The sequence below is a fragment of the Neomonachus schauinslandi genome, chromosome 5 (genome assembly GCF_002201575.2).
Source record: "Neomonachus schauinslandi chromosome 5, ASM220157v2, whole genome shotgun sequence".
NCBI lineage: Eukaryota > Metazoa > Chordata > Mammalia > Carnivora > Phocidae > Neomonachus > Neomonachus schauinslandi.
Genome location: NC_058407.1, coordinates 144,401,595 through 144,427,505, shown reverse-complemented (window position 1 = coordinate 144,427,505; position 25,911 = coordinate 144,401,595). Strand labels below are relative to the sequence as shown.

At 47.5% G+C, this 25,911-nt stretch overlaps 1 protein-coding gene across 1 annotated transcript in view; it reads left to right on the top strand.

Annotated features, from left to right (window-relative positions):
- The first annotated feature begins 47 nt into the window (after window positions 1-47).
- The window catches only part of USP7 (ubiquitin specific peptidase 7), a 65,649-nt gene continuing 39,785 nt past the window's right edge, over window positions 48-25,911 (top strand). The window contains exon 1 of the mRNA XM_021698326.2: window positions 48-171. Within this exon, the coding sequence (XP_021554001.1) occupies window positions 93-171 (79 nt within the window). The 5' untranslated portion in view covers window positions 48-92. The remainder of the gene's footprint in view (window positions 172-25,911) is intronic.

Below are 25,911 nucleotides of genomic sequence, written 5' to 3'. Positions count from 1 at the left end.
CCTCTCCATGTCCTCGGCTCGCCGCCGCCGCCCGCCCGCCGGGCCCGCAGCCCGGGCCCCCCGCCGCAGGCGAGGCCCAGGCCGCGGCCGACATGAACCACCAGCAGCAGCAGCAGCAGCAGAAAGCGGGCGAGCAGCAGCTGAGCGAGCCCGAGGACATGGAGATGGAAGGTGAGGCCCGCGGGCCGGCCGCGGCAGGGCCGGGGGGCGCCTTCCATTGTGGCCGGGGGGAGCCGCGGGAGCCACGCGAGGGGCTCGCCATCTTTAACCAGGCCCCGGCGGCCGCGGGCCTGGGCCTGGCCGGGCCGGGCCCGGCGAGGCTGCACCGTCATGCCGGGCCCGCGCGCGGGGGGCGGCCGGCGGCCCCCTGCCCGGCTCATTGTCCGGGGCGCCTCGCGGCACAAAGCGTCCGCAGCCCGGGCTTGTGAATTAGGGCGCCCCGGCCGCCGAGGGACGAGGCGTGCTCTGGTTGCTGGCGGTCGCCGGCTCGGGAGCTGGGCTCCGGGGGGCCGTGCCCCTTCGCGGGCGTCCCCGGGGCCTGCCTCGTCTGGCCTGGTTCCGGCCGGCGAGCTCGGGGAGCACTCTGGCCCTCCGTGGACGCGGGGCTCGCCCGCACCTGCTCGCGTGCGCTCCCCCGGAGAGCCCGCCGGGGCTACAAGGCGTTCCCTGGGATCGCTTTAAACTGGCACTTCTTAGCGTCGGGCTTCATTTTGAAAGACCTGCAAGGAAGGCACATGTTCTCAGCCTTTGGACTGGCCCCGAGTTCTGAACCGGGCGCTCTTCGTTTTTAAGTTACCTCTTTTGGGGGGCTGTTTGGTGACCTGACTCTGTGCGGTGCAGTCAGCATCCGGCCAGGTGTGCGTTTGAAACTGCGCGAAAGCCCCCGCCGCACATGGCTACCTACAGCCGAATCAAAGCTGACTCCAAAGGTAACTTAATTTTCTGCCCATGTGGCAGCAGTTTTCCCAAGTACTTTTAGATACAAGGTCTTGGTTGTAAAGGTTTGATGTAAAGAGACTTTGGTTTACATGGCTCGGGCACAGGTGGCCATTGGAAGGCATCTTTTCTCATGGCCCCAACTACTTTAAGGGCAAAGCCAAAGAAGTCTTAAAAGATAGCTTTTTCACCTGCCTTGTTGGAGTGAGACTGGCAGGAGTCAAAAAGGGGGTACCTGAATGAGCGGGGCAGTGAATGTTCTTATTTTGCTTTAAGCAGAGATCTTGGGTTGTATAAATGAATGGAACCTTGCTCAGGAAGCTGAGGCAAAGCACCATTTGTCTTGTGGGGTGGCTACACGTGTGGGGCACTGCACCCTGGTTGGTGGGAACACTTAACCATGACTGGTAATCCCCTGTGAATAACCTACTACCAGTAACTGGATGTTCACTGAAAAAATGCTTGCCAGATTGCAGAAGGCAAAGCGGTGGAAATGCCTGCAGACAGCATTTCCCAGTGGTACTTAACAATGGCAGTAATGGGGGACAGGAGAGCCGAGTCCACGCCAAGGACCTGGGCTGTGTATTTCGCTTGGCCTCAGCAAGGCAATAATAGCTTCACCAGAGCTTTTGGCCCGTGTGATTAAACCAGCTAGTCGCAGGAATATGTTGCTAAGACAATTTTGTATATTCCTTTTATGCCACATAACAAAAAGGGTTGCTTTTTCAGTTTCCTTTTTGAATATCACTCCGTCAAGACGGAAGTCCAGTAGTGCTAGCATACTGATTGCCCGTTCCATTGTCTCACCACTTTTCAAGTGTTTTTGACCACGAGTGAGAAGTAATAAACATGGACCTCACTGAAGAGCCTATTTCTGGTACAGAACTGTGTGTTTGGGGAAAGAGTCCTGCCCACAAATTCCAAGGACTTTTCTGTAAGATTGGAGAGTGTAGAAGGGTGGTGGAAGAATTTTCAGAAGTCCATGCATGCTTCCAGTACAACTTTCTTTCCTCCTGGAGTTTTATTTATTTTATTTATTTTTTTAAAAGATTTTATTTATTTATTTGACAGAGAGAGCGCGAGAGCAGGAACACAAGCAGGGAGAGTGGGAGAGGGAGAGGCAGGCTCCTGGCCCAGCAGGGAGCCCGATGTGGGACTCGATCCCAGGACCCTGGGCTCATGACCTGAGCCGAAGGCAGACGCTTAACGACTGAGCCACCCAGGCGCCCCTGGAGTTTTATTTTTATATCAAAGTTTGCACTGGAAATGTCACCCCTAAAATCATTAATATGCAGATGCACTAAAATCTCAAAATTGGATGGCGAAGGTTGCGGTTATTAATGCTGATTCCTTAAACTTAAGCTCATTTTTTTTGAGTGGACCTCTGTCCCAGACTCATTATCCAGAAGGTACCCTGTCTCTGTAGGACTTCTGATTGTCAACACCCTGTGAGCACCCACAGGTGTGTGATTTAAAAAAGCTGCCTGTGTCTTAGGCAGTCTATGCCCCCCTTTTTTTTTCTTTTTTTCTTTTTTAAAGATTTTATTTATTTATTTGACAGAGACAGAGATAGCGAGAGCAGGAACACAAGCAGCGGGAGTGGGAGAGGGAGAAGCAGGCTTCCCCTCGAGGAGGGAGCCCGATGTGGGACTCGATCCCAGGACCCCGGGATCATCACCTGAGCCAAAGGCAGACGCCTAACGACTGAGCCACCCAGGTGCCCTATGCCAGCTTTTCTTAGCCTTCCCACTGCTAAAACGTGGTGCTAGGTGTAGATATTGTAGTTGAGGATCCGGAAGCATGAAAGAAACCTTGCTATTAAAAAGCCAGAGGGTTGGGATTTAGTGAATATCAACTCCAGTTGGCTTCATATGCCAGGCTGTGGTAGTGCCTTGAACCTGTTTGGTGTCTTTGCCCTGAGTCCAGTTGAATCAGCAGCTGGAAACTGTCAGGGTTCTGATCAGCTTGAGGAAAGGAAGGCTTTGTCAATGAGGAGCATCATACCCGCTCCTCCTGGGCAGGGCAGGTTTCGAAGGAGCTTGGGAGACTGGTTTGGTTGGTTGGTTTTTTTTCTATCAATAGGTCAATGTTAGTTTGCTCTCCTGCTCCACTTTATTGGGATAGCATTTGCTTTCTACTGAACTCTGCACAGTCCTTGCATATCCGCTGGAGAATAACAGTGCTCGGGATTAGTTATTTTAAAAATGGCTTGCCCTGAGAAGTTGGGAAAATTAAGAAGGGTGAAGGGCAGAGAGGAGGAGATGGGGGGACATGCCCAGCAGTTCATCGGGGTCGGACCACATGCTTCCTGTAAGGCCTGGAGCAGTTGAGCCCCATGTTTCAGGTCGGGAGGCAAATAGAACCGTGGAGAGTGGCATTATTGGGTCTGGCCAGGAAGGAATTTGCTTAGCAGTTTATTCATTGTCTAACTCAGAGGCGGTGCAGACCGAGGGGCTGAAGGAGTGACTTGCGCAGGCCTCTGCTCCCTGAGTACTTGGAGAGGTGATAATCTGGTCTGTGTTATGCCCGATCCAGTCAACAGGAAGTTTTCCCAAGGCCTTGTTTCTGCTGCATAGACTGGCTAGCACAAACGTAAATACCCTGATGTTTGTTCCCTGGTTCTTCTGCCCGTGTGAGCAGTCTCTTTCAGAGTGTAATCTCTGCGACTAATGGGGACAGACAGTTTTGTTTGACTTTTTTTTTGTACAACACTCAGACCACTGGTCTCAGGACGCCAAGCCGGGAGCAAATCAATGAGTTGTCTGCAGTTTTTGCAAAGAATTGATCATTGATGTCTGTTTTCTGTCTGGGGGGCAGCAGCCCTGGTGGGTTTGTTTCTTTCAAACTCAGGTAGGTGGAGTTTCAAGTTACTCTACTGCTGAGGCAGGTTAGGGAGTTGCCTTGCACACATGCACCCAGGTAAACCAAACGTGTGCATTTTATTCTATCTGAAGTGCAAGTTTCCTCTTCAGATTGCACCGTAACAAGACAAAAATCTATGGAATATGAGAGTATTGATTTTTCTCTCACATTAGTTTTGGTTGGTAAAAGAACTCTTCGAAGCTACAAAATGAAAATCAACTCAGAGAACCCAGAAGAAATATAGAAAAAATTAGGCCAAACCTAGAAACATCTGACTCTGAGCCTGTCAGGTTTTGATAGGGTTGGAAGTTACTCCCCACAAGCATCAGCCCTCCTGATTTTCTTTGGCTGCTGATTTTGAGTATTGGTGAACAAATAAAAGACTGATAACAGCAAAAATGGGAAGGAAGCGAATATTTTCCTCCTTGATTTTTATTTTTTTGGAATTAGTTTTGTGGAAAGGGAGAAAGGGGCCATTGAGTAAATAGCTCTTCGTGGCAGGGCTTTGTGGTGCCTGAACGTAGGCTTCGGGCCAGGCTTGAGTTTGAGTGTGGACTTTGCCTTTTAATTGTGTGACCTCATGGTGCGTTGCTTAAGCTCTTGGTGCCTCAGTTTTTCTGCATCGTCAAAAAGGAGGTCAGTCCTATCTTGCAAGGTAATTGTGAGGGTGGAGGCACAAAGCACTTGTAAAGTGCCACACACAGAATTGGGAGCGTGGATGTTCAATTCATGGTGTTCCGTGTGGATGGTAAGCGTCACACCCGAGGAAGGGATCTACTTAGGAACAAAGCATGTTGTGATTTTCGGTGGTGTGCAGAAAATGCCCTACGGTAATTATATTCTAATGTGGATTAGGAAGAAAACATAACGAGCCTCAATTTAAGCACCATTATGGAATCCTGGGCTTGAGATGCCTCAGTAGCTACTTAAGGTTAATGGTCTAATATTTTAAGAAACATGAAATGGGTAATGGAGGAGACCAGGGGACTCGGGGCATTGTGACATGGGTACTGAAGTGTGCTCAGCTCAGTAACCCTCTGATAAGAGGATTCTTGTTCTTGGATAACTTGTAGAGTATCTAGTGATGAATTTGGAATTGAGAATCAGGTCACCGGGTCTCCAGACTTTGGGAGTCAGCCTTGCATCCTTCTCTCTGGATCCCCACATCCTGTTACCAAGTCCTTTGGGTTTTCCAGCCACCACCCTAAATGAGGCCCCTGTTGCCTCATGCTGGGACCTTGCAATAACCTTCTTACTGGTCTCTGCTTCCATCCTTCCTAAAGCTGACAGAGCTATGAAAACAGGCTGCCCACAGACTTGCCATGCCCTGTCACCCCCCTGCTTAAGAGGGCGCAGGTGTGGCTGTCTTCCCTGGATGTGGGAAGTCACACAGTTCAGGCTAGGCCATCAGGATCCTCAGGATTGGTCTTGGCCTCCTTTGTGCTTTGGGCTCCGAGCACACACAGGTTTGTGCTTCATGGGGTGCAGCCCTGGCTTTGGGGCCTCATGCTTGCATAGACAGCGATGGCTTCTCCTTCTGGAATGCAAACAGAACAGATAGATACCCCAGGATGGTGGTTCAGAACCTGTTCCAGTGCCACCTTCTAAACCAGAAACGTGGTCTCAGCTGCTTGGCTTGCATTAGAGTCATGTAGATCATGTGGTCACCACACTTTCCCACCTCTTCCTCGATGGTGGTTTGTGTGGAAGGTGACTGTCGTTTTTTGTTCAGTGTATTTGTGGGAGCTCCTCATTCAGGAAACAGCAGTTCTAAGTCCAAACGGTAGAACAGGCGCTGGCTGGCTGGCTGGCTGGCAAGGTGGTGTGTGAAAGAGAAAGCCGCAGCCGTAAACCGATGTTGCTTTGATAGCTGCTAATTCAGTTTTATTGCTTTGAACAATGGCATTTTTGATCCTTTTGGAAAGAAAAGCTTGTTTTCCAGACAAGGGCATTGATGGACTTTCATAAATTACTGAAGGCTTCTTCTGAGTATTTTGAAAGGTGTTTTTGTTGTTCCTGGTATTTTGGATGAGTAGTATGTATGTAGCCTGGGTATTTCTGTTTGATTTCCAAGGCAAAGGGATCTTACCCTGGAGACCAAGCGTTGTAACGAGGTATTTAACACGTACTGTGACAGTTAAATGGTGTCATCAGCTTCATGAACTTGTTCTGAACTAATTTGGACTTAAGAAAGTTGGAGGAAGCAGGCTTTTGAATGTCATGCGTGGGCAAGGGTCAGTTATGCCATTTTTCTAGTAAGTTAACACATGCCTTGGCTAATGAGAAGTCAAACGTGTTGAAATTCTCTTGAAGAGAAGCAGGCCTACTTCTGAGGGTTGGTGAATTTAACTTGGGAGTTGGGAATGGGGGTAACGAGAAAGTTTCTTATGTCAGGAAATACACTGACCTGGGCAAGAGCTGAGTGCTTCCAGAACATGATGACGACACAGCTAAGTGAGAGACTAGCAGGAGACTGGGGAGGGAGAGCAGCGTCTGGGAGGACACACCCTGAGAAATGGTGTCACTGCACGATGTTGGGTTGACGTTGTTGGTTGATGGGAGCTGGGGATAGAAACCTCCAGGGGGTTACAGTGAGTGCAGAGCTCAGTGCCTGGCGTGGGCTGGGGCCTGGCATGGGTTGGGCCCTCGCTGGGCTGTGTATATGCTGCCTTATAGCCAATTCTGTTCTTAGGGCAACCTTGAGGTGTGCAGCCCTCCGTTCTGAGGTCGCAGCTGCTAATAGGGACTGAGATGCCCAAGTGTCCTTTAGAAGAGCCCAGGTCACCTGCCTGAGGGACCTTTAGCTTACCCAGTGTTTGAAGTGTGAGTGTTGAGTCTGAGTCTCAAGGTGGTGGTCAGTTTTTTTTAAGGGTGTGTGTGTGTGTGTGTGTGAGAGAGAGAGAGAGAGAGAGAGAGAGAGAGAGAGAGAGATTGGTGGTCAGTTTTTTTAAGGGTGTGTGTGTGTGTGTGTGAGTGATTGGTGGTCAGTTCTTTTTAAGGGTGTGTGTGTGGGTGTGTGTGGGTGTGTGTGTGATTGAAAATCTAAGAGCTGTAGAGAAGGAGGTTCCCTTGTGTGCCCACAACTGTTCTGTGTGATTTTCATGCCTGGCATAGAGTATTCAAAACCCAGGTCCTTCTCTGGTTTGAATTCCATGCTGGTGACTAAATCAGTTTTCCTGACATCCTGATACTGGTAGGGCAGTGTCTTGCATTATGTGCCAGCCCTCAGAATATCCACCTGGACAAGGTCTAGCTCTCACAGTGAGTTGCTAAACTGGCCTCTGGTGTGGAAATCGGTTGTATGAGTTCATTAAGGTGACCCATATTGCAGCGCGTGATACGCCCCAGGGTGTCTGGGTGGTAATTGAACTTCTCTCGGCTCCCCTTCCTGCCACCTGATTCCTAGTACTTTGAGGAGTTGATGGGGGCTTTTTCAGGGGAAACCACGTGCTGTTGCTGTAATATGTGTGCTGAGCAAACCGTGTTACTGGAGGGCCCCCCTTATAAACAGGCTTATGGGCCATGTGGCTGGGGTTGCAGGTGTATTTCATCAATGCACTTCGGGAATACTTTCTATCTCAAGGTGCTTAATTGACCCTGTGCGGTGGCTGTCTTAAAACAGGTACCTGTATCCCTTCTTCACTGTTCTGTGGTTACAGAGCCCAGCTCCTCCTAGTGCTTGCTGCTTACGTTTGGTACTTCTTACATTCTTACCTCAGAGGAGACATTATTCAAAGAAACTGTGTGAAGTGGTTAAAAACATTCCTCAATCCATATTGCTGTTTTGTAACCATCATAGGCACTTGTAAGAATTGCCCCCAGTGATTCTCAGCCATTCTCTCTTCCATTTTGAGGAGTGTGTTAAGGATTAAGAGGGTGCGCAAATAGGGTGGAAAAAGCCTGACTAGCAGAATGCCCTCAGAAGCATCTGGCGGGGGCAGTGGGCAGGGTGCTGTGGCCCCTTTTTGAGCCCCAGCCTTTGGGCTGACCCTCCCTCTCAAGACTGGGAGCTACGGTGGCTAAGGATCTGCTTCTCCTGGATGGGAGCGGTGTGCCGCCCTAGCCAGAAGGAGCCCTCATTTCTCTGAAGCACTGCAGGTCTGGTTCTGATGAGAACAAATCGAGATCATGTTCCTACTTTAGACCCATTTTTCTCCAGAAATCGACTTGTTTTCATGGGGGTGCAGGGGGAGCCGCATGTAGGGGTGAGACCTGTGCAGTGCCTTGTGGCGGCCACTAGCCGCGGGGCAGCGATTCTAGGTTTAGGATAAAGTTGGGGCACCTAGCTGGCTTAGTCGGTGGAGCGTGTGACTCTTGATCTCAGGGTTGTGAGTTTGAGCCCCATGTTGGGTGTGGGGCTTACATTAAAAAAAAAAAAAAAATTCCATTCCTCAACCGACTAGCCACATTTCAAGTGTTGAATAGCAACACGTGGCTGGTGGCCACCACATTGGGCAGCGCAGGTCCAGGGCACGTCCGTCAATGGCAGAAAGTGTTAGTGGTGGCCGGCGCTGGCCTACATGGTCTCCTCGGTTCCTTGGCTGGAGGGGTTTCTGGTAGCATTGCTATTGCATTGAAACTACAGTGTGTCTTGGAAAAGCTCAGGGAAAATGAACAAAATAGTTCTCGGGGCAAACCCTGTACAGCAGGGCTTGTCCAGTTATTTGTGAAGAACCAGGTTTTTTCCCCTTAATTTCTAGTCCATTGTGGACAGTTTCTAAAACGTTTTTTGTAGAAATACAGTGCAAACAAATTACTTACATGAAATAAAATAGACCCACAAAATACAAGCCCCGGTTGATTATTAAATTCAACAAATGTAAAGTTAACTGTTGAAATCAGTTATTAGAACAAACACACATACGGAGAAAGAAAATTGCAGAAACTGTTTATGTTCATTGAAAGTGTGTGTATAGGCCGTTAATATAAAGAAACTCGATTACACTTGAAACTTTGTCGTTCCACCATGGTAACCAAACACAATTTTGTGTGAAATAGCAATTCCCCATATTGAAAGCCTGCATGCACACTTTGAAGGAATGCAGCATACATGAGTAGTTCTTAAAGTAACAAATAATCTTGCTTCCTGCTTGGAGGGATGGCATGTCTACTACTCATAGGGGATGATGTTTATTCAGACCATTTCTCTGTTTTCCTAATACTCCTGTGAATCCAGCGCTGCAGATGTACACTGATGAGAATGGGGTTGGGGGTTTAAAGCGATTTTCCAGAATTTTTCTGTGGACAGCTTCACCTGTATCCTGTTAAACGTATAGCTAAATTACCTTTCATTCAAAGAAATGGGTTGCGGGTGATACCTACTTCTGGGTTACAGTTAACAAATGAACACGACACTCTCACAAGGTGTAACGTGGTCCTGTTTGACGTACCACACCAATTTGACAACACCCCAACTGTCCCATGCTTCGTGTTACAGGAAAGTCAGATTGCTGGAAAGTTTCCACGCTGGTTCTTCATTGTGCTTTAGGTCCACAGAGGGGCGCCTGTTTGTGGACTCTGCGCAGGGCATGTCATTTTTAGCCCTGTCCTCTTTGCTTGCTTGTTTGGTTTTGGGATCGAGCCTTGCTCCTGACTCCATTGCACCCTAGTGGCAGCAGAGGTGTGCTTGCTGTGGTGCTCACAGAGCCCAGTTTACAGGACAGACATTTAGGATCCCCTTCTCATCTGGCAGGTACGGTGCTGGCAGGCGCCCCCCCCCCCCCCCCGTGACTGCCTGAGCGCAGGTGCCTGGAAACCATGTGCAGGGAAGGCCCTCAGGGGAGGGCTCTGAAGGAGCGGTGGACAGGAGGGGGCTGTGCCACTAAGTAGGGAGGGGACTGGCTCCCCTGGGGAAGGGTGGGTCAACTGAGCCTTTGCTGAGGAGGGGACCACAGCTCAGTTTGAGTAGGGGGCCGCTGGGGTTGTCAGAGGCTGATGTAGAATAGCACGATGAGGTTGGTCGGATCGGGACCTGAATCTGTGGCAGAGGTTTAGGATCTGTGGTAGGTGGAATAATGGTCCCCATAGATGTCCATGTAGAAATCCCTGGAGCATGTGACTGTATTCCCTTACATGGCAAAGGTGATTAAGGATCCCTAATGGGGAGATTTTCCAGTGCTACCCAGGTGGGCCCAGTGTAGTCGCAAGGGTCCTTACATGTGAAAGGAGGAGGTCCAGGTCCGGTGGTGTGGTGTAGGTGTGGTGTGGGAAGGCCATTGCTGGCTCTGAGGACAGAAAGGGGAGCCAAGGAATGGGGAAGGTCTCTAGAAGCTGGAAAGGCAAGAAAAGAGATTCTCCCCTGGAGCCTCCAGAAGGGAGGCCCGGTGAGCCCCGTTTTCAGACTTCTCATCTCCAGAACTGTAAAAGAATAAGTGTGTGTTGTTTAAGCCACTGTTTATGGTAATCCATTCCAGCCGGGATCAGAAACTAATGCAGGATCCAGGGAAGTGGGTGAGAAGCGGCAGGTGTGTGCCCGATAAACGTAGCTGGCCTCAAACCTGTAGGAGGCTTTGGAAAGGCTCGATGAGTGTGTGGCAGCTCACCCTCACTGTGTGCCACGCTGTCCGTGTGTTAACTCATGCGCTTCCTACTACAACTCTGAGATAGATGTGTCATCATCCCTGTCTCACAGCAGAGCACAACTGGGCACTGACTTGTTACTCAGGGTCAGTGATTCAGGTTCAGGATTTGAACCCATGCGGTCTGGCTTCACGGCCATTTGCGATTCATCATACCCAGTAGGCCCCGTTGGTCATAGAAGTTGTGGTTACTGCTGCTTAGTTGAAACCCCTCTGCTGCCTTCTCCCACGTCTCTTACCTCACCGCCCCAAAGTGGTGCGCTGTAATTGGGCTTCCTAGTTGAACGTTTTTGTGTGGTTCACCACATGCTTTGAATATAGAAAGTACCTTACTGCCAAGATGGGCTGGGGCCACATGTACAGTTCAGCAAGAGGCATATGGTGGCATAAGAAGATACAGAGTAAAATGGTATGAGTTTTTTTTTTTTTTAAAGATTTTATTTATTTATTTGACAGAGGGAGACACAGCGAGAGAGGGAACACAAGCAGGGGGAGTGGGAGAGGGAGAAGCAGGCTTCCTGCTGATCAGGGAGCCCGATGTGGGGCTCGATCCCAGGACCCTGGGATCATGACCTGAGCCGAAGGCAGACGCTTAACGACTGAGCCACCCAGGCGCCCCGGTATGAGTTTTTAAAGGTAGATGCCTCCCTCCTTTGAGAATGGAAGTAACTGAATCAGGTATTCAGTAACATGTTAGAATAAGATCCTGAGCTGAAATGAATCATCCCAAAAGCAAACCATTCAGGACTCTGGGTATGTGGAGAAATGAAAAATTGAGAAGGCTTAGTATGAGAAAAAACATACTGCATTTCAGAGCCCCTGATTATGTGGATCTAGGTACCAGAGCCCCGGATTCCTTAAGGAGGGCAGGGGCTGGAAGAAGTGGGGTGGCCTGAGTGGCTACTCTTCTTGACCCATTAGCTGCCACCTAGCTGTGTGGCATTGTTTTTATGGCATATTTTGAATATTTTCCTTTTGGGCCTCTTTCCCTGACAGGGAATTTGGGGGGAAAAAAATACACAAACACACGTATATAGGCTATTCTGGGAAGCATGTTTTTGGTTTGGAAAGTGATTGTAGCAGTCAAAAACTATAGAACAGTTTTAAATAAAGAAACCCTTACGTGGCTGGGTGCTAGCTAGTCTTTGCCTATTAAGTAACTGATTGAAGAAAGCTCAAGTGAATGTGGCCTTTTGGTTTTAGTTTTCCTGAACGTCCCCTCTGCCCACACAGCACAACACAAGACTCTGCGTTGTGTGAGCACAGGATCTTTCATTTCTTTCTTTTTTATTTTTATTTATTTGACAGACAGCGAGTGAGCGCAGGAATACAGGCAGGGGGAGTGGGAGAGGGAGAAGCAGGCTTCCTGCCGAGCAGGGAGCCTGATGCGGGACTCGATCCCCAGGACCCCGGGATTATGACCTGAGCCGAAGGCAGACGCTTAACGACTGAGCCACCCAGGTGCCCCCAGGATCTTTCATTTGTATAGTTTCCTCCGAAAGCATACCATTTTGGTCATCACGTCAGATGGATGATTTCACTCATGGCACAGATAATAGATTTAGGGTATTTATTGGTCATCGTTGGTGCTTGAATTTCTGCAGGGAAAAAAGAGGAAGATGGGAGACACAAGTTCTGGCCTCAAGGGACATGGCCAGGGGTGAAGATGTCCAGAAGGAAGGGTAACACGCAGTAAGGCCCAGGCAGCTGTTATCACACTGAGCAGCGCATTAGCAGAATTGAGGCCTTCAAGCGAGTTGACTTGGGGGTGTCTGCAGAAGATGCAGATTAAGTGAGTGGCTCGCGGGTGTCCTAGTTGGGGGTTGTGTGTGCGAATGATCTTTGAGGTGAACATCACGATGCCTGGTGCCAGTCCCACAGCTTCTGTATCCGGACACAGCACTGTGTGCTCACCAACCATAGGCGGGTGCTGGTGGTCATCTTGATGGGGAAGTCAGTCCCAGCACTGTGGGGTGATCTGGAAAGCATGGTCCCTGCCACACTTCTGTCTTTAGGACGATTCTAGAGTTGGTTATGAATTACCTTGGCAGGTAATTGGGGAGAGGGAGAATTACTACTGCAAATCCCAACGTTTTAGAGCCAGTATTTCTGTGGAAATCAGAGGCTGTTATTTATAGTCTAATTTCTATTTTGATGAATTAAGTTCTTTCAGTTTTTTTTTTTTAAGTCCTTTATATTTTTCTTGAAATTCTGTGTTCATTTTGGGTATGTTATCAGAAGGCACTGGTCATAGAATTGGCTTTTGAGCAGAAAGTGTCTGTCAAGCCCCCTACTCTCATGATGAAGAGACCAAGGCTCCGAGGGATGGAGCTTTTTCTAGACTTACAGCGTCCAGTATTGTAGCCTCTCGTGGCTAAGTAGATTTAAGCTAATTAAAATTAAGTAAAATTAAAAATTCAGTTCCTCAGTCTGACTAGCTATTTTCCAGAGCCTTCATAGCTGCCGCATGGGGGTCGTGGCTTTGGTATTGGATGGCGCAGCTATGGAACGTCTCCATTAGCACAGAATATTCAGTGGGGCAGGGATGGATGCTCTGGAGCCAGCCTACGAGCTGGATTTTAGCTCTGCCTCTCCAGTGCATGCTGCCTTGAACAGGATCATCTAACATAATGGAAAACCAAGCATTTTCTTCTGTAATTACTGAGGAAGAAGTTTCCCCAAACTGGCTTGGCAAAGTATAGACTTGCTGGTAATCTCGCAATCACCGCCTCAGGCACTGAGGGTGGGGTGGGGTGGGGTGGGGGTGGGGGTGGTTCGCAAAGACGCAGAAGTGATAAGATGTCTTTGCTTAAGGAAAGTCAGCGGGACATAGATAGGTCCTCTGAGCACATAATTACTGCAGGGTAGAAAGTGAGTGCCACCGGAGGTGAGGAGGTAGGGTTCTGGAAGCGAAGAGAAAGATTACATCGGCTGTGGGGAAGCCCCGAGGCCTGGTGTGGTGGTGCTGGGGAGTGGGTTTTGAAGGACAGATGCCTGGATGCCTAGCATGTGAGTTCCATGGAATTGGAGGTGGGAGCCAGAGGCGAGGCTTCCAGTAGGTGAAAAGAGGCACCTTTGTATTTCTTGGACATGTTCATGGTAGTGTAATTAACACATTGTGTGCTGTTTCTTTGCTTTACTCCCCATCACACTTTGAGGTCAGAGGACCGGGGGGAGCCTGAGTAATTTTCTTTGCCTTGAACAGCACTTTCTCCCCAGTAGTACAGACAGTCCAGGTGCACTGCATTTTTGTATTTTATTTTCGGTCAGATGGGAACATGCTACAGTGTTTAATGCAAACTCTTCATTTTACTTGCTTTGGTAACAGTTATAAATGGTTAGATTTCCACCTGCCTTTCTGTAAGTCTTTTCCGTAAAATGTGTTAGTCACCATGATTTTTTAAAATACCAACTTCTATTGGGACGTAATCCACATACATCACCATCTACCCATCGAAAGCATACTGTTCAGTGGGTTCTGGTATATTCACAGTTGTGCAACCCTCAACAATCAGATTTTGAACATTTTCATTACCCCCAGATGAAATCCTGTATTCATTAGGGACACTCCCCTTCTCCCTGCAGCCTCAGCAACCACCAGTCTCTTCTTTCTTCAGATTTGCCACTTCTGGACATTTCGTATAAATGGAATCATACAGTATGTGGTCTTTTGTGTCCATCTGTTGCACTAAAAGTCCCATCCTCAGGTTTCTCCACATTGTAGTTGTATCTGTGCATGTGGAACCTCACTGTGGTTCATGTTGGGTCTTGAAGATGCGTGGGCTCTCATGGTTCTGCCATCTGCAGTAGGTTTTATTCAGTATGTTTTAAAGGGACTTGGGGGATGCCTGGGTGGCTCGGTCAGTTAAGCATCTGCCTTTGGCTCAGGTCACGATCCCGAGGTCCTGGGATCAAGCCCTGCATCTGGCTCCTTGCTCAGCGGGGAGCCTTCTTCTCTCTCTCCCTCTTTCTGCCACTTCCCCTGCTTGTGCTCTCTCTGTCAAATAAATAAATCTTAAAAAAAAAAATAAAGGGACTTGGAACTTTTTGTGGTTATGCATGTGCTTCATTACTAAGTTGAATTAACTGGGTGGTGCAAGGCGGGGATATTACTGTCGTTTGAGGGTTCAAGCAGACTTGCAGAGTAGCAGTAGAGATGAGGATAAAAGATTGTATTTATTTGAGAGAAAGAGTGAGGGAGCACAAGCAGCAGGGGAGCAGCGTGGTGGGGGGGAGAAGCAGGCTCCTCACTGAGCAGGGAGTCCAATGGGGGGGCTTGATCCCAGGACGCGGGGATCATGACCTTAATCGAAGGCAGACGCTTAACTCACTGAGCCACCCAGGCATCCCGGATTTATTTGATTTTACCATGCACAACCGTGGGAGCTGCTGACAGTCTGTTGCTAATGGATCTGCTGGAGGCCATCGGGCATGTAGTCTGCAAGGGAAGATTAGTGGGAGGCAGGGTAAGTGAGGCTGAGCTGGAACCATATCCATGTGAGCCTCTCATGACTTCCAGGTGCCCTAATGACCCAGAAGGCAGAGAAACCCCCAGCCATAAAGGAATGTGGGATTCTTGACTCCCGCCTTCCAAATTGCTGGCATAGTGCCTCCCAAGTGGGAACTGTGCAAAGTAGGGCATGTAATTCCAGCTTAGCTAACCCGGCACACTACAAATCCACCATTTGGTGTGGTCTTCAGACTATCAAACTTTTTGCTGTCAGGATCCTGTTAACAGTTTAAACAATTTTTTTTTTTAAAGATTTTATTTATTTATTTGATGGAGAGAGACACAGCAAGAGAGGGAACACAAGCGGGGGTGGTGGGAGAGGGAGAAGCAGGCTTCCTGTGGAGCAGGGAGTGCGATGCGGGGCTCGATCCCAGAACCCTGGGATCATGACCTGAGCTGAAGGCAGATGCTTAACGACTGAGCCACCCAGGCGCCCCTACAGTTTTAAAATTGATGAGAACCAAAAAAAAAAAAAAAAAAATTGATGAGAACCCCAAAGAGCTTTTAGGTGGGTGGGTTATATTATTTGCTATCTTAAACGCTAAAACTAAGACCAGTCTTACTTATTTAGGAATAATAAACCAGTAACATGGTAACACAAATAACATATGTATTATAGGAAATAAATACTTTCCAAAACGAAAAATTTAATGAGGAATGGCATTATTTTTACATTTTTACAAATTTCCTTATTGTCTGCCTTAATAGAAGACAGCTGGATTCTGCTTTCTCTCTGCCTCTGCTTTCTGTCAGTTGCAGTGTATTTTAGTAGAAGTAGAAAACCCAGTCTCTCAGGCGTGTAGTTCATAAAGGGAGCGGTAGTTTAATAGCCTTTTCAGATAATTGTGACAGGTTTTTTTTTTTGTTTGTTTTGTTTTTTTAAGATTTTATTTATTTATTTGAGAGAGAGAATGAGAGAGCACATGAGAGGGGGGAGGGTCAGAGGGAGAAGCAGGCTCCCTGCCGAGCAGGGAGCCCGATGCGGGACTCGATCCCGGGACTCCAGGATCATGACCTGAGCCGAAGGCAGTCGCTTAACCAACTGAGCCACCCAGGCGCCCCAATTGTGACAGTTTTTTGATATACACCAAATTTGGTAGCTTCTTAAAGTTAATTGCCATGTGTCAGTTTGAAACCCTACGAATTAATTTTTCTATTACATTGAAATTCATTGGTCTTTTAAAAAAGATACTTTTTTTTTTAAAGATTTTATTTATTTGGCAGAGACACAGTGAGAGAGAGGGTACACAAGCAGGGAGAGTGGGAGAGGGAGAAGCAGGCTTCCCTGCGGAGCAGGGAGCCCAATGCGGGGCTCGATCCCAGGACCCCGGGATCATGACCGGAGCCGAAGGCAGATGCTTAACGACTGAGCCACCCAGGCGCCCCGAAAAAGAGAGATTTATTTATTTATTTGAGAGAGAGTGAAAACACAAGCGGGGGAGGAACAGAGAGAGGGAGAAGCAGACCTGTGCTGAGCGTGAAGCCTGGGACCCTCAGCTCATGGTCTGAGCTGAAATCAAGAGTCAGACGCTTAACCCACTGAGCCACCCACGCGCCTGTCTTGTACTTTGAATCGACCTTTTCTGTACCATTCATTGGTGATTTGGAAGAGTTTGATTCACTGAGTTACCCAGATCTTCTGAATGTTGACACATTGCATACTGCAGTTACATTTTAAAAAACTGAGTGTAAGTCCCTAAGTCACGTTTATGTGTGGTAGCAGCCTTGTGCTGTTACTTAATTGGGAATAGCGTTGTAGTTATATTTCTAGAAAGCTCATTGGGACAGAGAGAGCTGTGACTTCTGTTGTGTATGAAAAGTCTTAATACCAGTTGGCAGCATGGGTGCAGATGGTTGGGTGGTAATTAGGGCAGCTAGTAGCTGTTCCCTGTCCCCTGTCCCAGCAGCAGGGTGGCCGCTGCCATGGGGTGGAAGCAGGCCCTCTTGGTTGGCCCGAGATGGGAAAGTGCCATGGACTGGGGTGTGGGCACCAGATTTGTGCGCTTTCTACACAAATCTAGCCCTTGAGGGCTACATCAAGGTGTATATAAGACGATCCTGTTAAGATGAATCACAGATTTCACGAGAATTCAAGGAGGGAGCACTTAAACCAAAAATAATTTGTGATTTTGATTATTTTCCTTCCTAACCCTTTATAACAGCTACCATTCCTCTTAATATTTATTTTGTTTGTATTGTTCCCCCCCCCATTTTCTCCATTTCCCAGTGGCTTGTGTGGAACAGTTGGTACTCACTGGGAAATTATTCTGGATTTAAACACGATTGGTAAAACAGCACACCACCATGTTTATGCACCTCAGTTTAGTGGCACATAGTATGTGCGTATTCTTAAACCAGTGTTTCAGTACATACGTGCTTTCAGTTCTGTTCTCATCTCCCACTTCCCTGGATCCTTGACATTTGCAGCTCCCTCTCCCCCAAAAGAACAGATTTTGATGCAAACATTTGTGTACTGCTTTGTACAAGACCATCTGAAGGTCTTGGGGCAAAGAAGAGTCAGACCGTACACTTTTTGGTATAAAATCCTTCAGTTCTCTTTTCCCAAATAGTTGAAAGATCTGAAACCATATATCAAGGGAGTGTTTATTTATTTATTTAATTTAAAAAATTTTTTTAAAGATTTTATTTATTTGTCAGAGAGAGAGAGAGTGAGTGAGAGTGCGCACAAGCAGGGGGAGTGGCAGAGGGAGAAGCAGGCTCCCTGCTTGGCGGGGAGTCTCCTTCTCCCTCTGACCCTCCTCCCTCTCATGCTCTCTGTCTCTCATTCTCTCTCTCTCAAATAAATAAAATCATAAAAAAAGCTCACTTAAATTTATAAAAAAAAAAGTGAATTATTTCTTTTCTCTGCCCTATAGGTGTTTTTTTTTCCCCTTTTATTTTTTAAATTACTATAAAGGAAAATTGACTTTTGGGGGGGGGGGTTCTGTGAATTTAACACCTGTATAGATTTGTGTAACCACTACCACAATCAGGATACGGAGCAGTTCCCTTGCCCCAAAACACCCCTTCGGCTTTTCCGGGTAGTCACATCTTCCACCTACTGCAAACCCCTGGCAACCACGGATGTGTCCTCGGTCCCTTACCGTTTGCCATTTTGCAAATGTCATGTAAATGGAATCGTATAGCATGTAACCTTTTATTTATTTATTTATTTATTTAATTTTTTAAAGATTTTATTTATTTATTTGAGACAGAGAGAATGAGAGAGAGAGAGCATGAGAGGGAGGAGGGTCAGAGGGAGAAGCAGACTCCCCGCCGAGCAGGGAGCCCGATGTGGGACTCGATCCCGGGACTCCAGGATCATGACCTGAGCCGAAGGCAGTCGCTCAACCAACTGAGCCACCCAGGTGCCCCAGCATGTAACCTTTTAGATGGGCTGCTTTCTTCAGAGTAGCATCCAGGCTAGGTGTTTCAATACTTCATTCCTGTCTATGGCGAGCAGTGTTCCCGTGTACATGCATACCACACTTTATCCCTGCTCCCACTGAAGGACATCTGGCTGGCCTCCAGAGTTGGGCCGGTATGAATGAAGCCTCTCTAAATATTTGTGGCAGGTTTTGTGTGGATGTGAGTTTTCTGTAGAGTAAGGTGCAGAATTGTTGGGTTGTCTGGCACAGTATGCTTAACCTTACAAGAAACTGCCGAACTGTTCCCAGACCACTGTGCCGTCTTGCGTCCCATATCAGCGTATGAGAGAGCCAGTTGATCCACACCCTTGTCAGCACTTGATATTGTCAGTACTTTGAGTTTTAGGCACCGTAATAGTTGGGCAGTAATATGCTGTTGTGGTTCTGATTTGCACACAACTAACAGCTGCCGGGCATACAACTCTCCACATGTTGATTTGCCATCCCTCTGTTGTGTTGGAAGTGTGTCCTGAGTATTAGGTTGTTTATTGCTGTCAAGTGTTGAGCTCTTTATCTATTGGGGACACAAGTCCTTTGTCAGGGGGGTGATTTGCACGCATTTTGTCCTAATCTGTAGTTTGTCCTTTCTCATAATGGTGTCCTTCTGGAGCAGAACCTTTTAGTTTTAAAAGTGAAGTCTAGTTTGTCAAAATGTTCTTGTATGGATTCTTTGCCCCACCCCATGTGTTTCCTTCTTAAAGTCTTAGGGTGTTAAATTTTATATTTATATCTAAGATCTGTTATCAGTTACTTTTCACATAAGGTGTGGGGTTGAGGTTCCTTTTTGTGGCCTGTGGACGTGCACCTGTTGCTTGACCATTTGTTGTAAAGACCATTCCTTTCCATTGAATTGCTTACTCCTTTGTCAGAAACAGTAACATTGTGCAGGTCTGTTACTGGGTTCTCCTGTGCCATTCGCGTGCTCATCCCTTTGCTAAGACAACCCTCTCTGTGATTATTCTGGTTGCCATGTTGATTACTGAAGCTTTAGAGTGAGTATAATTAGGTGGTGTCATTCCTCAGACCGTGTTCTTTCCAAAATTGTTTATTTGCTGTATTTCCTTCATTTTTCCATTAAAACTTAGAATCAGCTTGTCTGTAAGTGTAAAAAATCCTCAGGATTTTGATTGGAATTGTGTTCAGACATAAAGATGAATTTGTAGAGAGCTGATATCTTGACTAGGAAGGAGTCTTTCCATGAACATGGTGTTTCCTATTCTAATGACCCTTCCTCTTGAATGTCCAGTTCTCACAGGGGACGTTGCTTGCCCACAGCGGATGGTCAAGGTTTCCACTGGTTTGTAGACTGAAGTGTCACCTCCCCATCATTTTTTTTTTTTTATTTATTTTTTTTAATAAAACCCAATTTCCTTTGCTGTTCTCTGGGAAACTAGTCTTCCTCCCAGGAACTCTTAAAACAATTTCTGTGGCCACTAGTGTTTTTTTTTAAGATTTTATTTATTTATTTGACAGAGAGAGAGAGAGAGAGAGAGACTGAGAGAGCACAAGCAGGGTGAGCAGCAGGCAAAGGGAGAGGGAGAGGCAGGCTCTCTGCTGAGCAGGGAGCCCGATGCGGGACTCGATCCCAGGACCCTGGGAACACGACCTGAGCCAAAGGCAGCCGCCTAACCGACTGAGCCACCCAGGCGCCCCCCCCCCCCTTTTAAAAGATTTTGTTTATTGTCAGAGAGCACACAAGCAGTGAGAGTGGCAGGCAAAGGGAGAAGCAGACTCCCCGCCGAACAGGGAGCCTGATGTGGGACTCGATCCCAGGACCCTGGGATCATGACCTGAGCTGAAGGCAGACGCTTAACGACTGAGCCACCCAGGTGTCCCGCCACTAGTGTTTTAAAAGGTCTTGAATGTGGCTGTTTCTTGATAGCCCTGGTGGGTCCCCTCAAAAGGAGGGTGAGGAGGAGGTAATGGTGAGTGGTAGTCTGCCTGCACCAGTTTGTCAAAGAAACCAGAAACAACTTAGCGTTCTATCCTATGTTGCTATTTGTTTGTTTGTTTATTTTTAAAAGTTCTATCCCCAGCCTGGGGCTTGAACTCTTGAATCCATAGAGATCAAGAGCCCCTTGCTCTGCCAACTGAGCCAGCCAGGTGCCCCTCTAGGTTGCTCTTTGTGGTTTTATTCAAATAGAGGAACCCATTTGAAATGGCTGTGTGTGACTACTTTTTAAAAGGTTTAATTAGCACAATCAAGTTTGCTTAAAATCTCTCCTCTGTATTGGACCAGCCCCAGCGCCTAGACTCCCCCCCCCGCCCCCTTTTTAAACTAGTTCTTAAGGAAAACCTGGACATTTAAGAAGATGCTGCCATCTGCCAAGGTGTAAACAGATTTTCCAGGCCACACATAGTTGAGGCAGTCTCTTTGTTCCGTGACTGTTCTAGGACCCCCACTCCCTCCTGACTCCAGATACGCAGCTGGTGCGTCTTCTATGGACTCTTGGGCTGGTGTCATGCCTTAGGAAGTACTTGGTTTGTACCTTTTACACCATGGTTTGCTTTGCTCTGTGTGTTTGTTTACTTTGTTAGAAAGTAGTACATATTCTCTGAACCATTCAAACAATATGGAAGCAAGAAGGCAAGAAAGAAAGACCCCATTTCTCAGAAGTAAGCGTTGTGTACTTAATGTATGGTGGGTCTTTGTCCCGGGTATGCGCATGTAGCCTCACTCATTTTGGGAGGACATCCTGGTGACTCACTCAGTGACTCCTCTCTGGGTGGGCATTCTCCCTTACTACAGTTTACTTTCTTTAAAACTAATGAGTGTAGAGTGAACTTCCATACATAAGTAAATTTTGTAGATAATTGAAATTTTAAAATACCAAAATGTTTAGTACTCTTTTTAGAGAAATACTGCAAAAAGTGGAACAAATATGTTCCAGCTGACATGACTCAGTTGTTTAGTATGCACATCATTTGCTATGCAGGAGCCCTCAGCAGTAGTTGTGATTGTGGAACTCTTTGCCCCATGCAAAATGGCCCGTTCTATTAAGTTCTGTCTCTCCAATATTTTTGTTTTTTATTTATCTATCTATTTATTTCTTTATTTTTTTTAGATTTTATTTATTTGACAGAGACACAGTGAGAGAAGCAGGCTTCCCGCCGAGCAGGGAGGCCGATGCGGGGCTTGATCCCAGGACTCCAGGCAGAAGCTTAACGACTGAGCCACCCAGATGCCCCATGTTTTTTATTTATTTTTTAAATATTTATTTATTTGAGATAGAGCGTGAATGAGCCGGGGGAGGGCCAGAGGGAGAAGCAGACTCCCCGCTGAGCAGGAGTTGGGGATCATGACCTGAGTTGAGGGCAGATGCCCATCCGACTGACTCTGTCTTTTTAAATACAGCTTCATTAAGATATAATTCACCTTGCACTTCATTCATTTAAAGTGTACAATGCTGTGGCTTTTCGCATATTTACAGAGTTGTGCAGTTGTCACCACAGTCAGTTTTGCAAGATTCTTAGGCCAAAAAGAAATGCTTGCACTCCCTAGCCAGGACCCCTCCTGCCTTCCCGTCCCCCAGCTCCAGGCAACCGCTGCTCAGCGTTCTATAGATTTGCCTGTTCTGGGCACTTCCTACTGTATGTAACCCTGCGTTTATGTTGTTTTTAACTTTTCTCTAAAAAATGGTGCTTCAGTGTAAGAAATATGCTTTTGTAGATCTTCGGGCATGGATGCTGGTTTTCTTTGGAATAGGTTCCTAGGAATGACATTAGAGTAAAAGGATATTTGGCTTTTTGGTTTTGATACATACAGCCTTTGGGTTGAATAGTTGACAGCCATTTGACACCACTGATTTTGTGAGACCCTCCACATCAGTGGGCATTTTCAGTATTTTTCTCTGTTAATCTGGTAGATAAAAAGTGGTATTGCCTGAGTTAGGGAAGCTGAGCATATATATTAGTCGTTTGTGTTTTTTAAGAATTTCTCCTTTGTGGTAGTTGGGCTGCTGCTTGAGTTTTAGGAACTGTGTGTATTCTGGGTATTAATCCATTGTGTGATGCAAATACTTCCTACCTTCGTCCTCTGGCTTCCCTGAAGCTCCGTCTCTGCTGGGTGTGCCGGGACTTCCTTTTCTTTCCCACAAGTGGTCTGTGCTATGCAAGCTAGCAGATGATACCGTTTCTCTTTTTCTGTGGAACAAGACGGTATGTGTGAGCAAGCAACACAGACAGAATTGCAGGCTCTTCGGTCGTGCAGTTGTAGCTCCTCTCGGTGCCTGCCGGCATTCACACTCACACCAGTCACGGGAGTGTGTGACAAGACTGGCAGTTAGGGCAGGCCTCTCGGGGACCGATGAGTTTTACATAATCAAGCCAAACTGGAGGCCCCAAACAAATATTTTTATTTAAGGTACACAAATTCATAGGTGGCTGTCTTTGGGGATTTTATTTTTACATATCTAATTTAAATCTGGATTATTTCAGAGTATAGAACTAGCTGTCAGGTCTCAACACAGTGCGTCTGCTTTGAACTGTCAGGCTCCATGACTTAGAAGCGGTGTGGACACTGCCCTTGGGCTCTGTAGTGGCCCACCAGAGGCAGAGGACCAAAGAAGTCCCTGGTTAGTAGGACAGGACTGCCACCTGGAAGTGGGCTCCTAGCCAGCCTCATGGGGGATGCATGTGGCCAAATTGTATATAAAATCATACAAGTCATAAAACCAGACCACTTTAGAGTTGCGATATTGATTAAGCCATGGTTTCATTGTTAACAATACTGCCAATCTGGCAGGCTAGCCCTGAGGGGCAAGATAGTAAAAAAACAATAATAAAACCAAACCACCTCATCCGCATCCTCTGGGGAGTGGCCAGTGGAGCTCCTGCCTGTGATAGCTGGGACAGGCTCGACCAGGTGGGTGCTTGGTGGTGGCAGCCCTGGTCTGAGCACTGGGACCATCTCAGGTTGAGCACCAGGAGGTGTTGGGTCTTTTGTCTCAGTGCCCTGAAAGTCCTGGGAGGCTTGCCCAGCAAGCGGGAACATTTGAAAACAGAGTCCTTATCATAGCCTTCAGGGCCCTCCATGGCCTTGGCCCTGCCTGCCTTCTGTCTGAACCTCATCTCTCACCTTTTCCCTCTCCCAGTGCCCTTGTCCCTGTTGGCTCTGTCCAGAGTGTGCTTCTCTAGGATCTCTTCCAGCCTGGCTCCTTTTCATTCTGTGGTTCCACCCGGATGTCACCTCTTCCTTCAAGGCTAGTGTTCCTGCAGCTCCGTGACCGGACTCTGTTTTCCCCTCTTGTCTCCTCCCACAAGAAAGTGAACACCAGGACACCAGGGGGCTTATCTCTCTGTTCCTCCTGAACCCCAGGGCCCAGCCCAGCTCTGGGCACATAGGAGACACTTGATAAGTAGGTTGACTACCTACTGAGAAGGGAGCTGGCTCTGCCCAGCCCCACTGGAAATGAAGGCCTTTACCTCTCAAGTTATTCCTGCCTGGAAAAGACAGTGCGTGCAGCAAGGAAGTAATTAAAATATTGTCTTAGTTGGTAGTTACTGTCTTTGCAGGCACATTGGGCATGCCAGTGTTTTAGGGAGATATGTTGAATCCTGGTAATGTAATGATAATGGATTAGAAAGGATCTTTTTTTTTTTTTTTAAAGATTTTTATTTATTTATTTGAGACAGAGAGAATGAGAGAGAGCATGAGAGGGAGGAGGGTCAGAGGGAGAAGCAGACTCCCCGCTAAGCAGGGAGCCCGATGCGGGACTCGATCCCGGGACTCCAGGATCATGACCTGAGCCAAAGGCAGTCGCTTAACCAACTGAGCCACCCAGGCGCCCAGAAAGGATCTTTTTGAAGCACAGTTGGAAGTTTTCCATTTAGGACCACATTCAGAAACTGCTTCTGAGAGGCTCCCCTTTCCTTGCCAGGCACGGAGAGCAGTCAGGGGACCATCTGTGTTTCCTCACGGCTCCTGGGTGTGTGGTCTTTGTGACTGGGGAGGCAAATATGGCAAACAGGCAGTGTTCCTGGTCAGCACCCGCTTCTTGCAACCCTGTGACTGTGAGGGGTGTTCACTTTCAGGAACCACCGATTTCTGGAAGAGAGAAGGCCAGTTGCAGCTGGGCTGTGAGCAGACCCACCATCCTCACTTTATTGTCTCCTTGGGAGACTGTCACCCCTTTGTGACCCCCAGGTTCTGTCCAAGGTCTGGAGATGGTCCATCGTTCTGCCTGAGGCCCTGTGTTGCCTTAGAGGAATCCCCTCCCCCCGAGAGTCTGGAGTTGACTCCACAGCCCCCGAGGCTCCCACGTACTCTGTTTGCCAGGAGCTCTGTTTGCCAGGAGCGTTTCCCGGCTTTCAGGGGTTCTGGTTTCTTAGGGAGTGCACCATCTTACCGCCTGTGAGACCCTGATTCCAGGGATACCCTCATCCCCTTGGAGCTCCCCACCTCTTCTTCCCCTGCAGGGGCCTTGACAGGACTGCCTCCTCACTGACGCTTGCTGGGTCCCACACATCATTCGCCCAGTCTGTGTCCTGGACTGCCTCCCTTTATAGCTAGCCCCAACAGTTGCACTCTTCCCCTCACTGTTGGGTTCTCAGCTGTCACTTTCCTCCGCTCAGTGAGCTTAGAGCTAGGGCCTGTACGTTATGATTTATACTGTGGACCACAACATCAGCACATGAATTTTACTTGAATTCTCCAAAGGAAGAATGAAGGAGTTGTGTCTAAGAGTTGGAAGAGCTCTCCTGAACGGTGCATGAATGTTGTGCAGGACATGGGTCACCTGATGGATCGCTTGGTGTCACTTGGCAGCCTTGTGGTCTTAGATTGCTCTGCTCTGCCACTCATTGCCATTGGGAAGAGTTTGGCTAACTACTTGGGGGGGGGGTTCCGATGTGTTTGGGAAAGATGATCTGGTGATAAAATGCAGCAGGACAAAAATCATAGATGGTCACAACATTTAAGTGGCAAAAAACAAAAATAGGTAACTGGAGGCAGTCATGGTTGGGGAATGGTTGAGTAAATCATGGCATGTTATGGCGCTATTCAGAATTAAATTCCTATGCATATTTATACCTACTTGGGGTAGCTCTAGTTTATTTGTGTAATGTGAATACCATTTTTTGTTCATGAGAAAATGCATGTACATTGTTGCATATGCATATATAGGAACAGTGAGGACGCCTGGAAGGGGACGCATGAGACCGTGGCTTCCTTCATGTTAGGATTGGGAGTGGAGGAATCATTTCCCCTTATTCATCTCTGTACTGCTCGCTTTGCTACTGTGAGCATTTCATTCTTTCAAATCCAGAAGTAAAAATACAGAACCAGGACTTGCACAAAATTGTTTATAGCAGCTTTATTTGTGATAGCCTCAAACTGGAAACAACCCAGATGTTTGCAGGTCACATGGTGTGTCCCTGCCATGGAATCCTGCTCAGCAATATAAAGAAACCAGTTGTTGACCTGAGTCTCAGGGGAATTATGCTGAGTGACAGAAGGCATTCCAAAAGGTTATATACCGTGTTCATTTATATAACATTCTTAAAATGAAAAATTATGGGGATGGAGAAGATGTGTCGTTTCCAGGAGTTATGGGAGGGGAATGTGCACAAGGGGAGTGGGGGTTTCTTTGAAAGGGCC